The sequence below is a fragment of the Carlito syrichta genome, unplaced genomic scaffold (genome assembly GCF_000164805.1).
Source record: "Carlito syrichta isolate Samal-C Ts95f unplaced genomic scaffold, Tarsius_syrichta-2.0.1 Scaffold109655, whole genome shotgun sequence".
NCBI classification, from domain to species: Eukaryota; Metazoa; Chordata; class Mammalia; order Primates; family Tarsiidae; genus Carlito; species Carlito syrichta.
Genome location: NW_007053751.1, coordinates 47812 through 63999, shown reverse-complemented (window position 1 = coordinate 63999; position 16188 = coordinate 47812). Strand labels below are relative to the sequence as shown.

At 55.1% G+C, this 16188-nt stretch overlaps 1 protein-coding gene across 1 annotated transcript in view; it reads left to right on the top strand.

The window, feature by feature from the left end:
* The window catches only part of TNS4 (tensin 4), a 19145-nt gene extending 4826 nt beyond the window's left edge, over positions 1-14319 (top strand). The window contains exons 2-12 of the mRNA XM_008068668.1: positions 2778-3156; positions 4487-4911; positions 7239-7325; positions 7637-7762; positions 10037-10129; positions 10247-10324; positions 11318-11389; positions 12229-12397; positions 13259-13327; positions 13551-13577; positions 14178-14319. Of these exons, the coding sequence (XP_008066859.1) occupies positions 2778-3156; positions 4487-4911; positions 7239-7325; positions 7637-7762; positions 10037-10129; positions 10247-10324; positions 11318-11389; positions 12229-12397; positions 13259-13327; positions 13551-13577; positions 14178-14319 (1667 nt within the window). The remainder of the gene's footprint in view (positions 1-2777; positions 3157-4486; positions 4912-7238; positions 7326-7636; positions 7763-10036; positions 10130-10246; positions 10325-11317; positions 11390-12228; positions 12398-13258; positions 13328-13550; positions 13578-14177) is intronic.
* The last annotated feature ends 1869 nt before the right edge of the window (positions 14320-16188 follow it).

Here is a 16188-nt window from a genome sequence, read left to right as displayed (position 1 = left end):
AACTGCTCCCCAGCCACACCCACCCCAAGATGGCAGGGACACCAGGGCTCCTCCCGCCCCTCCGGCTCCTGCTGTGCTTCCTCAGCCCCCAGTAAGGTCTCTGGAGGGTATTTGGGCGGCCCAGCAATTAGGGGGCCTAGGCCGGAATACCCCAGTCTCTGGAAGCAGCCCAGCACCTCCTCGCAGGGCAAGGCCTTGGAGCAGGGTCCCGAAGAACCCCTTCTCGCCGTAGAATTGTCCCCTAAACAGAACCCAGGAACAGGAGTCAGGTTCCTCCACTCCCTGGCTGTGCTGCATTGGAGAACTCACTTAACCTTTCTAAGCCTTGATTTCTCATCTGCTACATGGGGGTGAATAATATTCCCCACAGGTAATGAGCTCAAATGAGCTCATGTAGGTAACATGGTTGTAGCAGTGCTGACATGGAGCACCCAGTAAATAACGTGAGTGTGTGTGTGTGTGTGTGTGTGTGTGTGTGTGTGTGTGTGTGTGTGTATGTGTGTGTGTGGTGTGTGTGTTGGGGTCTCACTCTGTCACCCAGGTGGGAATGCAGTGGCATGAGCATGGCTCACCACAGTCTCGACTTCTGGGGCTCAGGTGATCCTTCAGCCTCAGCTTCCTGAGTAGCAGACACTACAGGTGCGCACCACCGCACTCAACTAATTTTTTTGAGTTTTTGTAGAGATGAAACCTCACTACGCTGCCCAGGCTGGTCTTGAACTTCTGGGCTCAAGCAGTCCTCCTGCCTCAGCCTTCCAAAGTCCTGGGGTTACAAGTATGAGCCACCACTTCCAGCCGATAAATACAGGTCTTTATGGAAAATTGTTGTAAAATAAGTGCTAGCCCCATGCTCACTTTTCTCGGAGCCTCGGCTTCCTTCTTTGTAAAAACAGTGCCTATCCTGCCCAAGAGCTATTACGAGGCTCAGACATTATGGGTGTAAATACTACAAAGTCCTGCAAAAATAAAAGCAGTGTTTGTCAGCCTTCTAGAAGATTCCGCCCCGTTACAAGATCTCTTTTCTTTCAGAGCCCGCAATACAGTGCCCCAAACATTCTCCTCTTGTCTTCATCCTTCTCAGCAGGCCCCCACCTTAGCCAGAGCAAGGGTTCCATTTGGCCAATATGGCCCTCCAGAAAAGCTGGCCAGCAGGAAATGCTCCCTCCTCGAGGCCCACCATGGGCCACACAGGCCGTCACTGTAGTTCATCCTCACTGCAACCTTGAAGACTGGTTTCAGATCCCCACTTGGCAGATTAGGAAACTGAGGCCAGAAAGGTTAGGTAACTTACCCAATGCTTCTTGGCTGGAAAGCAGCAAAGCCAGGACTCACCCCAGGTCTGTCTGACTGCATAGCCACTCTCCCCTCCCCCACCCCCTGAGAAGCAAGCCCCGGTCAGCCACAGCCCCTCTCCTCCCCCTGTCGCTGCCCAAGCAGGTTCAGACAGAAGCAGTCATGTGAGCGGGGCCAGAAGTCTCTGCCCAGGAGCAGGCTGGAGCAGGCTGGGGCTCCGTGGAAGTGACGGGGGAGGGATGGTATACATGTCGGAGCCCAGGGCCGGGGACCTAGGGGTGCAGGCTCTCCCCGACTGCCCAGTCTCCCTCCCAGGAAGCCTGGTGCAGGACTCACGCCCTCCAGGAGGGAACAGCTCACTTACCCGCCTTCCACCACCTTTGCCAGACTGGCACCAGGGACAGAAAGGGGTCCCTCGTCACCATGGGGAGAATCACAGGGCACCCCACTCCAGGTTTCACCTCCAGAGCAGGTACGAATCCCAAGAGTCCTGGGTAGCTCCACCAGGGAATGGAAAGAACGCTGGCGTGAATCAGGGTCTGGGGTGTGCTGGGTGACCAAGCCCTGGGCACCCACGACAGCCACAGGAAGGCCACAGCTCAGGAACGCACAAGCCCTGCTCTGAGGTGGGGTGGGAGGCACCCACTCCAGGCAAAGTTCTCACACTCGGATCCCCTGGGGTCTCGCAGAAATGCAGACGGGCCTGGGGTGAGGCCCAGGTGACACAGTGCGACTAGGCCATGGATCGCAGGGCTGAGGCTAGGTGTCTCTCCCAGAATCACCTGTGAAAATAAAATACAGACGAACCTGAGGGCTGGGCTCACCCCAGAGATTCTGATCGAACAGGTATGGGTTACAGCCTGGACATCGGACCTTAAGAGCTCATCCGGGGATTTCAGTGTGTAACCAAGTTCGAGACTCCCTGCCCTCGAGGCTCCCTGAAGGCGCAGAGAAGCCACTTCCACACACCCTGGGTAGCAGAGGCATCAGCAGGGGTCATGGGTGCCCTCCATCAAGCAGTCATTTCAACCTGGGGAGCGAGAGAGACAAAGACACTGGAGATAATTTCCCAGTCTCTAAGCACCTGCGGTGTGCCTGGCATGGTGCTGTGCTGCCTACATGTCCTTGTGTCCTCCCTGGAACATGAAGTGGCCCCATTTTACAGGTGTGGAAACTGAAACTCCAAGCTGGTCAAGCTCTCTCAGGTAGTGAGTGGCTGGTCTCAGACCCAGGCCTGTCTGATTCCAAGGCCCGCATTCATTGCACCCCACAGACGACGTCACAGAGAGGGTGACTTTGGACCTGGGTCCTGACGGCGGAGTTGAGTTCTCATCCTGATTCCAAAGAGCTTCTTCTCCTGGGCCTGTTTCCTCCTCTGTTTATCAAAGCGGGGGGACCAGGTGGTCTTGAGGACCCTTCCAGTGTTTCTGTTCTGTGAACCCAGTCTCCCAGCTCTCACCAATGCTCTGCTTCTCTCCCCAAAGATATCAAGTACATCGAGGTGACCTCCGCCAGATCACGGTGCCATGATGTCCCCCTGCGCTGCTCCAGCCCCTCTGTCACCCCGCCCTCCAGCTCCCCACGCAGTGGCAGCCTCCTCCTGTCCAGAGATGTCCCCCGAGAGACCCGAAGCAGCAGCGAGAGCCTCATCTTCTCTGGGAGCCAGGGCAGGGGGCACCAGCGCCCCACGCCCACCTCCGAGGGTCCCTCTTCTCTCCCCCTCCCCTCTCCTAGCATCTCCATCCCTGGTGTGGGGAGCAAGGCCTCGGGCCCCCGTGGCTCAAGTTCCCCACTGGTGGGGGACAGTAGGGTCTCCATGCTGTCGGCAAGCCCGGCGTCTGACATCAGCTTCATGTTTGGAAGGTAGGTTCCATGGTTTCTGACACTGCCCATGCACACAGATCCTAAAATCAAAGCAGGGCACCCTGCTTGGTCTGATCACGGCCAGTGACACGCACCAACACTCAAAGCGAATATTCTGTTTCCTGCGTCACAGCCTTTCAGGTCTCAGGTGGTCCTCAGGCAGTTAAAATATAACTCAATATACACACAGCGCTGCTGCCTGAAGGGGGCGGGCTCTCTCCAGCCCTGGAACAAGGAAGGGTTCATCTGAAGGAAAGTTTTCTTGTTTGTTTTTTGTTTTTTGAGTTGGAGTCTCACTCTGTCACCCAGTCTGGAGTACAGTGACACGTTAACAGCCTCCACAGCCTCAACCTGCTGGGCTCAGGCAACTCTTCTGCCTCAGCCTTCCAAGTAGCTGGAACTACAAATGCGTGCCACCACACCCAGCTAATTTCTTGATTTATTGTAAACACGACGTCTCGCCATGTTGCCCAGGCTGGTCTCGAACCCCTGGGCTCAGGCCATCCTCTCACCTCCACCTCCCAAAGTGCTGGGATTACAGGCTTGAGCCACTGTGCTAGGCCTAAGAAAAGGTTGGGTTTTTTTTAACTCAAAACACAGGGACATATAGAATTTGCTGGCAAAACCTAGCAAAGGAGGGAGGAAAACCTGTCAGGGCAGCATTTGCCATTGTCCCAGCTCAGTTCTCCATGGGCCTCATGGTAGGACGGCACACACACATGCATACATGCACACACACACGCGCACACACACACACACACGCACACACACACATTCTGCCCCATGAAGACCAAACCACAGGACCTCTGCCTCTTGCCCCACCTCCAAAGCCACTGGCCAGGGCAATCCCTGGCAAAGAGGCGGGAGATTCCACAGCCATGCCCGTTGGCATGGGCCTCTGAGCTCAGGGAAGTCTGACTGGATGCGGAGCCCACTGGGGAACTCCCTCCACACCAGCCGTGGGCACAGTCCAGCTCAGGTCCAGCCCATTCGCAGGAAGCAATGAGGAGGCAAGGAAAGCCTGGCGTGATGGCTCAGTGAGAGTTGCCTGGTTGGGAGGCAGAGGGAATCTGGGCCAGTCTGTGCCCACAGCCCACAGTGGGCAGCCCACTGGCTCATTAAATGGCCAAGACCCGACCACCCCGGAACATTTCTGTGTCCTTCAGCATCCCTGGAGAATCAGGAAGGCATGCCCTTTGCTCGGGGTTATGGGGAAGGGAGTGCTCTGTTTGGCCAAAGTCGTGGATGCCTGGATCACTAGATCTAGCCTGGCTCTGGCCCCCAGACCCCAACGACCTAATACCCCGTCTGGTGCTCTCTTGCCCTGCAGCACCCAGTCCCTCCTCCACTCCGGCGTCTCCAGGAATCCATCATCTTCTAGATCCTTGGAAAGCCCAGCCAGCTCTTCCTCCAGCCTCCACAGCCTTGGCTCAGTGTCCCCATGCATGAGACCTCGTGACTTCCAGACTCCCGGCAACCCAGCCCTGAGCAAGGGCCAGCTCAGAGCACCCCACTCCCCACCACTGGTCAAAGAGCATGCCAGCAGCTGTCCCCCATCTGTCACCACCTCCATGGTGGACATACCCATTGTGCTGGTCAACGGCTGCCCAGAGCCAGGATCTCCCCCACCCCAACGGACCCAGGAACACCAGGGCTCTGTCCGATCTGGAGCTGCTTCTCCCAGCAACCCTTGTCTGGCCACCAGGAGCCACAGCCAGACGCTGCCAGACGCCCCCGTCACCACTTGCCCAGAGGGTATGTTGCAAATCGATATCTCAAGCAAAAACAAAATTGGGGTGTTTGAGGGGTTTTTTTCTTTTTTTGGTTTAGCTGAGAGAATAGACAAAGCCCCAGTGAGTTTCTGCAACAGCCATTCAGCACATTAATCGAGTACCTACTGTGTGCTAGCAGTGTGCCAGGTAGTTAGGAAACACCGATGGACAGTCTAGAAAGAGACAGAAACCAAGCATCGCTGTAGAGTAGGATGAACACAGAGTCTAAGTCTAATGGGAGTCTAAGTCTTATGGGACCACCGAGGAAGGAGTGGTTCTTTCAGTCAGGAAAACAGAGGAAGCGACATCCAAGCTGAATCTGGGGGAAGTGAATCAGAAATCCATGGCCAGAGACAGAAAGGAGGACATTCCCAACAGAGAGAATAGGGAGTCCATCGTCACAAAGGTGTGGGGGCACATGGCATGTCTAGAAAATGCTGGAATGTTGGGTGCAGAATAGACCAATGTAAAGCTAGATTGTGAAAGGTCTTGAATGCCAAGCTAAAAGGTAGTTTTTTTTTTTTACACTTTAGGCAACAGGGGACCACCAGAGAGTCTCAAACAGGGGAGCAATGGCGTCAGAGGCTCACGCTCAGTGGGTCAGTCTGGCAGCTGCATGACAGCTGGATCGCAGGAGCCTGGGCCAGGGTGGGGCAGTGGCGGTGGAGGAGAGAGGACAGAGCCAGGCGACCCTCGGGGTGTTGAAGCAGCAGGCTCGATGACTAACCCAAGGAGAGAGAGAGGGCTAGTCAGTCCTAACACTGACGTCTGTGGATGACAAGAATGCAGAGGGGGCGGGTGGGGTAATGGAGACAAAGCATTCCAGTTCAGACAGCAGAAACCACAAAACAGCAAACACTCTCCTTCCTGGAGTCTCTGGCTACAGCCGTCCAAAAAGGACAAGATCAACCATAATCCACAGCAGTGAACACAGAAGTTAAACCTTGACACCCCCGGGTGTACATCTCCCGCAAGCAGAGCCCACTGCCAACACTGTCCCTGTGTCCTGTGCCTGGGCCATCTCCATCCCAGGGTTTCTCAGCTCTAACTCGCAATGACACTGGGGGGGAGGGTGTGAGGTGCTCTGGCCCACTGCTCCCTCCTGGTTTGAAGTCCCGTCCACATGAGCAGGAGAAAATGATGCGTCACGGGTATCTTTGCCTCTGCTCTGGTTGCTTTCCTGAGACAAATCATTTGCAGAGTTCAGTGCTTTTTTTTTTTTTTTTTTTTAGGAGTTACTTGAGAGTGAGTGGTCACGGCACTTCTTTTCAAGATGCCAAAATTGAGAACTACTGCTCTCTGCCTCAGAGATCCAGGAAAGTGGGCATTTGGGCATCTCCAAGAACACATTTGCTTAGCCCGGCGACAGTCCCATCTTGCTCTGGCGCTGTCCTGAAGTATCACTCATTATACCCTGGGATCTCATTGAGTTCTGTAAAATAGGCTCAAAATAAAGTTTGGTCTGTTTGAGTTTTTTGAATTTTTTGAATTGCGGTGGCACAATCACAGCTCACCATAGCCTCCACCTTCTGGGTTCAGGCAATCCTTCTGCCTCAGCCTCCTGAGTTCCAGGGACTACAGGCAAGTAGCATGCCCAGCTTTTTTTTTTTGGAGAGAGACGGTCTCACTATGTTGCCCAGACTGGTCTCGATCTCCAGGGCTCAAAAAATCCTTCCTCCTCAGCCTCCCCAAGTGCTAGGATTACAGGCATGAGCCACCACACCCAGCCTCAAAATTTAATTGCATAGGCTGTTGGAGCGTTAAGGACCCTCTGAGGTAGTTTGATCCCCTCAGTCCCCTGTGGGCTTTAGCTGTCCCAAATCACAGTCAAGACCCCAGGTTCCAATCTCTGGGCCTGCTCTTCTGCCTGGATCCACTGTCTTCCTCCTCTCCACTTTTTCTTCCATGTTCCTTCCCCCCCCCCAGATGAATGTACCCTTCGGGAACTCAAGATTGTTAAAGGGACCAGGGTGTAATATCAAACACGATGCATCTGAAAATACCTTATGTACCCCGTATTTCAGTCCCCACCAGGCAGTGGTGGATTTGAGAAACCATTTCTCATGAAACTGAGGTTTTATGGATGTGTGTTTGATTCGCTACCAAGGATACAAGGGCACTTCTGAGTCCAAGATGCATCAAGCTCTGGATGCTTCAGCCTGATTTTCCCTCTTGAAGCAGTTTGGAGACACAAAGGGGTCAGGAACTGGGACGGTGGTTGAATGGGACCTCTGGGCAGAAGAGCAGGGAAGGGTCACTCTGCTTCCCTCCACCCAACCTACAGGGTTTCCCTTCTCTGTCTGCCTCCAGGTCCCAGCAGGGACATGCAGCCCACCATGAAGTTTGTGATGGACACATCTAAATACTGGTTTAAGCCAAGCATCACCCGAGAGCAAGGTAAAAGGAAGCACCAGTGACCCTGGAGCAAGGTCAGGGTCTTGCATGCCATATCAGGCAGGCAGGCCCTGGGTCATGGCCAAAGAGGGAATGGCAGATGTGGGTCCAGGGGAGAGGGATGTCCTGCTGACCTTGTGACCTCATGAGGAAATAGGAACTATAGCAAGCATGGTGGAGATCAGACAACAGAAAGAACTTCCTGGGAACAAAAGGGGATTCTGTAACATCTGCTCTGTGCAGATCCAGTGGGGCTGGGGACAGAGGGCATCCGGGTGGGGCGGTGTCCATCTCTGACTCAAGGGTCATTCCAGCAATTGAGCTGCTGAGGAAGGAGGAGCCAGGGACCTTCGTCGTGAGGGACAGCTCCTCATACCGAGGCTCCTTTGGCCTAGCCTTGAAGGTTCAGGAGGCTCCTGCATCTGCCCAGAACCGGTCAGGTAGGCACCTGTCCCTGTGCTCGCGCAAGGCCTCCCAGAGACCACGGAGTGTGATGGGTTCTCGTCCCGGCTCTGACACTCACTTCCAGGGTGACCTTGGCCAGTCCTGTGAGGACTCCTGGGGGGAGCTCCACCCGGCACTCACCCAGATGCCCTCCCGCACTGGGTGTCATGAAAACTCCTTCTAGCAAGCCTGGGCTGCTTTCACCACCCCAGTCCCCTAAGCCGCCAGCTCTACCATGGTGGGAAGAGGAGAAGTCACCCCCTCTAGGCTGCTCTCTCCTGGGTCCGCTGGATCTATCTCCAGGAAGCCCAATGTGTGATCACAAGTGTGTGCGCTAGTACTCATGTACCAGCTCATCACATGTGTGTGTGATAGCCCGTCACGTGTGTGCTAGCTTATCATGTGTGAAATAGCCCATCACATATGTGTGATCGCTTGTCATGTGTATGTACTAGCTCATCACCTGTGTATGTGATAGTCCATCATACATGTGTGTGCTAGCTTATGTGTGTGTAACAGTTTATCATGTGTGTGACCACTTATCACATGTATAATAATAGCTCATCACATATGTATGCAATAGCTCACCCATCATGTGTGTGTGCTAGCTAATCATGTGTATGTGATCTCTCATCATATGTGTACTAACTCCTCACGCATGTGTTTAATAGTTCATCACACATGGTTTTGGGTTTTTTTTTTAGTTCAGGTTTCACTTTGTTGCCCAGGCTAGAGGGCAGTGGTATGCTCATGGCCACCTCAGCCTCGACCTGCTGGGTTCAGGCAATCCTTTCACTTCAGCCTTCCAAGTAACTGGAACTACAGGCAGGCACCACCACATCTGGCTAATTTTTTGATTTATTGAAGAGACGTGTGCCTGGGCTCAGGCAATCCTCTTGTCTCCACCTCCCAAAGTGCTGGGATTACAGGGGTGAGCCACCACATCCTACTACACATGTATTTGATAGCTCACCACACATGTGTATAACAGCTCATCATATGTGTGTGATCTCTTATTATGTGTATCATAGCTCATCACATGTTTGTGACAACTCATCACACGTGTATGATTGCTTATCACATGTTTAATAGCCCTTTACATGTGTGCTAGCTTTGTATGTACTAGTTGATCACACATATGTGTACTAGCTCATCACACATGTTTGTAATAGCCCATCGTGTGTCTGTGTGATCATTTATCGTGTGTACCAGATGATTCACACATATGTGTGATAGTTCATCACGCATGTAATAGCCCATCATGTGTGTATGCGATTGCTTATCATGCATGCAATAGCCCATTACATGTGTGTAATTGCTCGTCACATGTGTGTGATTGTGTGTACATGTGTGTGCAATAGCCCATCACATGCATGTGCGCTCGTTTATCATGTCTGTGCGCTAGTTGATCGCACATATGTGTAATAGCTCATCACATGTGTATGTGATTGTCTATAATGTGTGTAATAGCTCATTACTCATGTGCGATGGCTTCTCATGTGCTTTCCCATGACCTCCCGTGCTCATCTGGTAACTTGTACCCACCTCTGCGGCCCCCACCACATACCAGACACTGTGTGGAGCCCCAGGGATCCGGGAGGGTTAGACACAGATGCCACCTCACTGGGGAGCCATGACAACAGATCATTACAGTTCAGGTCACCTGGGTCACAGCCCCTCACCTAAGCCCCAGGGCCCCACCTCTGGTTTCACGAAGAGGTGACTGAGGCTGCAAGAAGTGGTTAATGGCTGCGGAGCAATGAAGTGATAGGGCGAGGATGAAACACCCTGTCCTGTGCGCTCCACACTGTGCCAGCGGACTCTGGACAGCGCTGGCCATCACAGGAGGCGTGTGGGCGGCGATGGGCCCAGACTGAGGAGGAGGCTGCGGGCTGGGGAGACGGGTCGGAGGGGTGTAGTTCACCCCACCCCCGGCTTTAGCAGGGATGACCTGGTGGGCAGAGGGAGCGAGAAACCAGACTGAGGTGTTAGTATTTGATCTAAGCAGCAATTAAGAGCCATCCCTGATAGGCCTTGACCAAGAGGCAGGTTTCCCAAAGGAGGAACGACCAGACACGAAGCCTTTGAGTGAATGTGCTGACACCTCTTTTGTGGGAAGCCCGGAAAATCGGGTACCTGCCTGCGGTTCCACCAGAAGCAGGCGAATGGGCCCGGAGGAGGTGGGCCAGGGAACGCAGTGGCCCATGTCCGGCTAACACTGGGCTCTGGGACACCCATCCACGAGGACTCTTCCTTCTTTCTCCATCCAGGCGAGGACAGCGGTGACCTCATTCGACACTTCCTCATCGAGTCTTCCGCCAAAGGGGTGCATCTCAAAGGAGCAGATGAGGAGCCCTACTTTGGTGAGCCTCGGCGATCCCTAGGCAGACTGCCCCAGGGGGGGCAGTGGGGGTCCCGCTCTTCTGAGCTGTGAGGGGAGCCGGGAAGCCCGACTCACGCGAGCGCCTGTCCCTTCGCAGGAAGTCTGTCCGCGTTCGTGTGTCAGCACTCTATCATGGCCTTGGCCCTGCCCTGCAAACTCTCGGTCCCGCAGAAAGGTGGGTCTGGGCCCTGGGAGCCTTGTCGGGGTGTCGGGCCTATGTGTCCTTCCTAGAAAGGATCCAGGCAGTCACACCCACCTTGTTTGTGGATTATTTGTGTGTCACGGCGAAAAGCGCATGCTCTGAACTCAGCCGGCGTCTCCACTTCCCAGCTGTGAGAACTGGAGAATGCTGACCTCTCTGAGCCTCTGTTTTCTCATCTATAAAATGGGAACAATCACCATCGTACCTACTTATAGAATTGGCATGTAGATTACATAAGATAGCCCAGGCAAGGCTCTCAGCGTGATGTCTGGCACAGAATAGATGTTTGATAAATAGCAGCCTTCTTGGAGAGAATAAAAGAGCCTGGATGAGGTGGGAAAGGTTTCCTTTTTCCAGGTCCAGCATTCATGCTTGTGAAGTAGATTTTGCTGTTAACATCCCCATTTCACAGATAAGAAAAGGAAGATTCTAGACCTTAAGTGACTGGCCCCAAGGCCCACTGAGGCAGACCTTGAGCCCAGCTCAGCAAGCCCCATGCAGAACGCACAGCCCAGCAGCAGTCACCTCTGGGTGTGCAGGAAACGCTTGAGAAGGAGTGTCTTTGGGAGAGGGTCAGGGCAGGGAAGCCCCAGTGGGATGGAGGTGAGAGGCTCACTGCTTCCTGCAAAGAAAAGTCTAGGGTTGGGACAGACTCCAAAGGCAGTAAAGGCCTGTGAAGGCATGAAGGGAGGCTGTCAGGGGCCTGTGAGGACAAGGTCACGGCAGCCTCTGGGCTGTGGGGGGCGAGAAGGGGAAGGAGGGATCAGAAGGGTCGTAAGCTCCTCATCTGGGGAGCCCACCGTGGCCCTGTGTGCCCAACGACAGTAATCACACCTGGTCTGAGTCACTTCCTGGAGGTGGGGCGGAGGCCGGAGGGGTTCAAAGGATTCATAGGCGCATACCTATGAGAACGACTATTCACTAGGCCCCTGCCCCCTCGGGGCCTGTTCCTTTGCCTTGACTCAGAGCTGGGAGGTGCCAATGGGGCCTCAGACCCCTCTACAGACAGCCCGGCCTCCTGCCCGATGAAATCTGCAGGTGAGTGGTATGGAGGTGGGGTGGGGCAGGTTCCAGGCTGGGCTGCACCCAGGAGGGCACCTCCCATGCGCACACAGGCCCACACACGTTCCCCGTCACAGCTTTGTCTCTGTATCTCAAACAAGGTACCTTGCCCCCCTCACCCCATGTAAACCAGGAGGTAAGAGGCTGCAGGCACTGAGCCAGCAGGAAAGTGGGGCGGCGGGGAGGGGTGGAGGAGCTTACACCCTGTCCCACACACACATGGACTCACAGACATGAAGGGTCTCTCTGAGCTGGAGGCATCTGCCCTGGAAGTGGTCTTTGTGTCTGGGGTCCACTGCAGGGAGTCAGGTCTGAGTCCAGGAGGGTTCACTGCAGGAAAGGCCCCTGCCCCACACCCCCAGAGGCCAGCACAGATCAGCACTTGTCTCGGTGACAGCTCCCACTCTGTGTTCCCAGCACAAGGCTCCATCTTTCCTTGTCTTCTCACCCTACTCTGGGCAACGGACTCACGGTCCAAGGATGGAGATGTGGGGAGGGGGGTCGGCCTGGACAGAAGGAAATTTTCCCAGATGCCCCTACACACAGGGCAATGCCCCCCCTTTTATCCTCCCCTCCACGAAGGGCCAGGGGCCAGGGCCATGCAAAGCTACAGAAGACCCCAAAGTCCCCTGGAGTTGTCCTCAGATTGCAGTCACCCACGTACCTGTTGGGTGGTAGGTCTAAGAGGAGCCCGCTGGGTTCCTGAAGAGGAAAGGTGACCCCCCCCCGGCTCCATCAGGTAAACTTGGCCCCCCACACACACACCCCCATGTGGACCCTGGCAGTGACCCCAGCACCGTATCTGCATCCCGCAGGCTGCCACACCCTGTACCTGAACTCCGTGAGTGTGGAGACCCTGACCGGCACCCTGGCTGTGCGGAAGGCCATCTCGACCACCTTCGAACAGGATACTCTCCCCACGCCCACTGTGGTCCACTTCAAAGTCACTGAGCAGGGCATCACCCTGACCGATGTCCAGAGGAAGTAAGGGTCTTCCCCTGCCCTGGGCTGTAGGGATGGATTGACCACTGGGATGCACAGTAGAATGAGATGGCTCCTTCCCTGGGCTCAGGGACTCATGGTCTAACAGGAGCCTGATCCCGGGCTGGGCACTTTTTGGGGAGAAACAAGAGAGGATCAAGACGTGATTCTTATCATCAAGAAATTAGCCAGGCACAGTGGCCCACGCCTATAATCCCAGCACTTTGGGAGGCCGAGGTGAGAGGATCGCCTGAGCCCACGGGTTCGAGATCAGCCTGGGCAACTTGGCGAGACCTCATCTCTACAATAAATCAAAAATTAGCCGGGCATGGTGGTGCATGCCTGCGATTCCAGCTACTTGGAAGGCTGAGGTGGAAGAATCACCTGAACCCAGCAGGTCGAGGCTGCGGAGGCCATGAGCATGCCACCGCACTCTAGCCTGGGCGACAGAGTGAGACTGACTCAAAAAAAAAAAAAAGAATAAATTAAACAACAGCTGGGCACAGTGACTCATACCTGTAATTCCAGTGTTTGGAAAGGCTGAATCGGAGGATCAATTGAGGCCAGGAGTTCGAGGCTGCAGTGAGCTATGATTGCTCCACTGAGCTCCAGCCTAGGCAACAAAGCGAGACCTTGTCTCAAAAAAAAAAAAAAGTGAAATGGCATGGTGAGAGATGGTAGAAACCCCAATGTGCAGAACACGAGGCAGATACATTTTGTGAGAGGAGAGGACACAAACAAAGTCCCAGGGCCCAGCTCGGGTCCTCCAAGGCACCTGAGCTGTGGGGGACCTAAAGGATGAAGCTAGGTGTGGCCCTGGGACAGGCTGTCACCTGTTTTTCCTTTTCTCTTGCCTCCTCCCAGGGTGTTCTTCCGGCGCCATTACCCCCTGGGCACCCTCCGCTTCTGTGGCATGGACCCTGAGCAACGGAAGTAAGTCCAGGGCCCAGCTGCCCACCAAGGGGTCCTGGCAACTCTGGGACTGCACCCCAGAGAGAGCCTGTGAACCCCAAGGGCCCAGGGGTGACATAATGGGGGCAGGGAGGGACATGGCAGGAGTGGGGATGCAGCTGGCCAGTCCTCCCCCACACTTCTGTGGGGTCCTGGACATGGCGTAAAGCCTCACTACTCGGTTCTGTCTGTTCTGTTCCCTCAGGTGGCAGAAGTACTGCAAGCCCTCCCGGTAAGGCCTTCCTGTCCTGTCAGTCTCCAGAAGGGGTGTCTCTCAGGCAGGGTCCCAGACCCAACCTAGGGAAGGAGTTAGAGGAGGAGGGAGACCCCATCCTGACCTTCGTGGCCCTTGGTATTGATGGGGACACAGACCCTGGTCCGTAGAGAGCTCCTGACTGATAGGACAGACTTTGACCTTGCCCTCAGACAGTCTCCAGCATGGTGGAGACATGAGCCTGGGAGCCCTCAGTCTTATTCAACAGGCACGGCTCTAACCTCAGGGAGCCTCAACCCATCAGAATGCCCCAGTCTGATGGTCAAGATTTATCCTGACCCTCAGAGAACCTCCATTCTAATGGGGAATGCACAGTCCTGTCTTCAGGGAGCCCCCACTGAAAACAAAGGAAACCCAGAGCTGGAACTCGGGAATCTCCCAACCTGACAGTGAAGGCTGCTCCTTCCCCAGAGAGCCCCGGTCATAATCAGGTGCTGGGACCAGTCAGCTGGGGGAGAGGACAGAAGAACGTGGTGCAGGCTGAGGACCACCCCCCCACTTCCATCAGCCCGGTACCTCCCTGGGACCCCTCTCATTCAGACTGCCCTCTCCAACCAGGATCTTTGGGTTTGTGGCCAAGAGCCAGACGGAGCCACAGGAGAATGTGTGCCACCTCTTCGCGGAGTATGACACCGTCCAGCCAGCCTCACAAGTCATCAGCCTCGTGGGCGCTCTGTTGCAGGACACAGAAAGGATGTAGGGGGTAGGCGCTGCCTGGACACCCGCCTGACGCCTCCAGGGACTTGCCTGGGAGCCCGCCTCCAGCCCTAAATGAGTGTGGCCTGGGGCTAATCCCATGGGACTGGAGGGGAACAGCATCAAGTTGAAAGCCTTGAACCTGCTGTGACCTTCAGCAGTAACCACCATCCACACCCCCCAGCCCCCTCCAGGCCTCAGTTTCCCCAATCATAAAAGGAAGCCAGTAGACAAGATCAGCTGTTCTCTTAGATGTGGGTGGGCCTTACATGCTCCTCCATGATTCTGAAGCATTCCACATCTGAGGACCCCAGCACAAAATCACCTCCAAGGACCCTCTGACCCCATCAGCCTGGACACCACCAACACAAGGGTCTGGGCAAGACAGCTGCATCCTCTGTTTCACGACAGACCACAGGCACGGGGTGGGGACTCATGGAGCTCCTGGCCTGAGGCTGGCAACGGTCAAGGATGGAGGACAAGGCAGGGAATGGACAGACTCCATGTCCCTCTAGGTCTGTTCCTTCCCCCACTTTTCTGATGGCTCTGGGGACACACCTGCCCGGGATTCTGAAGGCCAACCTGGCTGTGGTCATTAGGGCAGCTCAGCAGAGGGGCATTTGCCCCACTGGTTAGGGAAGTCCCAGCTGTCCTCACATTCTTGATTGCTAGTCCCCTCCCCTCCCCCTTGCCAATGAGAATCACCTTATCTTTTCTTCCAATAGCAGGTGTCACGGCTGCCCTAGCACTGCACATCTGGGGTAGGGACGGGAAGCCTCAGTTCTCTCCAGAGCAGATATAAGGGCCATTTCTGCCTCAGTTGAGTCTCCCCCGGAACCCCTTGCAACACACGCGTGAACACACACACACACACACACACACACACACACACACACACACACACACAACCCACAGCTTGTGTCTGTGTGTAGCCTCACAGCCACACGGGGGCAGCAGAGAGTCAAGAATGCAAAAGAGGCCCCTTCCTTCCCCAAGATGCCAGGGAAGCTGGGCTCTTTCCTGCGGCCCCCTCCACCCCCATCCGGCCCCCAGATGCTGAAACCATTTGTCTCGCAGGCCTGGGTTCCTAAGGAAACCACACCATGCCGGTGGATGCGGAGGCTGGGGAAGAAACCCACTCTTGCTCTGTGAGGAGCAAGTGCCAGCCCCTCCCAGCGGCCAACCCTGCCAAAGCCGCATTATCTTTGGCCAAGGTTGGGCCTGACGGATTATGATTTCAGTCCAGGAAACCGAGTAGGACTGGAGCGGCCTGGGCTGGCAGGAAAAACTGAGACCAGCCCACCCAGCCTGTGGTCGGGCACTGCCCCACCCCCGAAGTCTGCCGGATGTTAGATGAGGTTCTCAAGGTCACAGCCCGGGGCTTGGCAGGGTCCCCCATGTCCTCTAGGTGCCTGTGTGGTTCCCACCAGGAAAAATAAAGTGTGTATCTTGGCACAACAGTGGGTTCCGAGGCATGTGGGGCTGTCCCCTGAGAGATGGAGACCTGGACAGATATGGAGACTGGCCTTGGCAGGGGGGTCTGTGTCAGAGAAGACCAGGTGGGCCACACCCCTAGCCACAGCACACAGGCTTAACTGGCTTCCACATCATAAACCACCGCTGAAGGCCAGTACCTGTGGCCTACTAGGAACCGGGCCACACAGCAGGAGGTGTGCAGCAGGCAGTGAATCCTCGTGTGTATTTACAGCCACTCCCCATCGCTTGCATTACCACCTGAGCGCCACCTCCTGTCAGACCAGCGGTGGCATTAGATTCTCATAGGAGCCCGAACCCTATTGTGAACTGCACATGCCAGAGATCTAGGTTGCAGCTCCTGTGAGAAAACTAATGCCTGGTGATCGAGGTGGAGCTG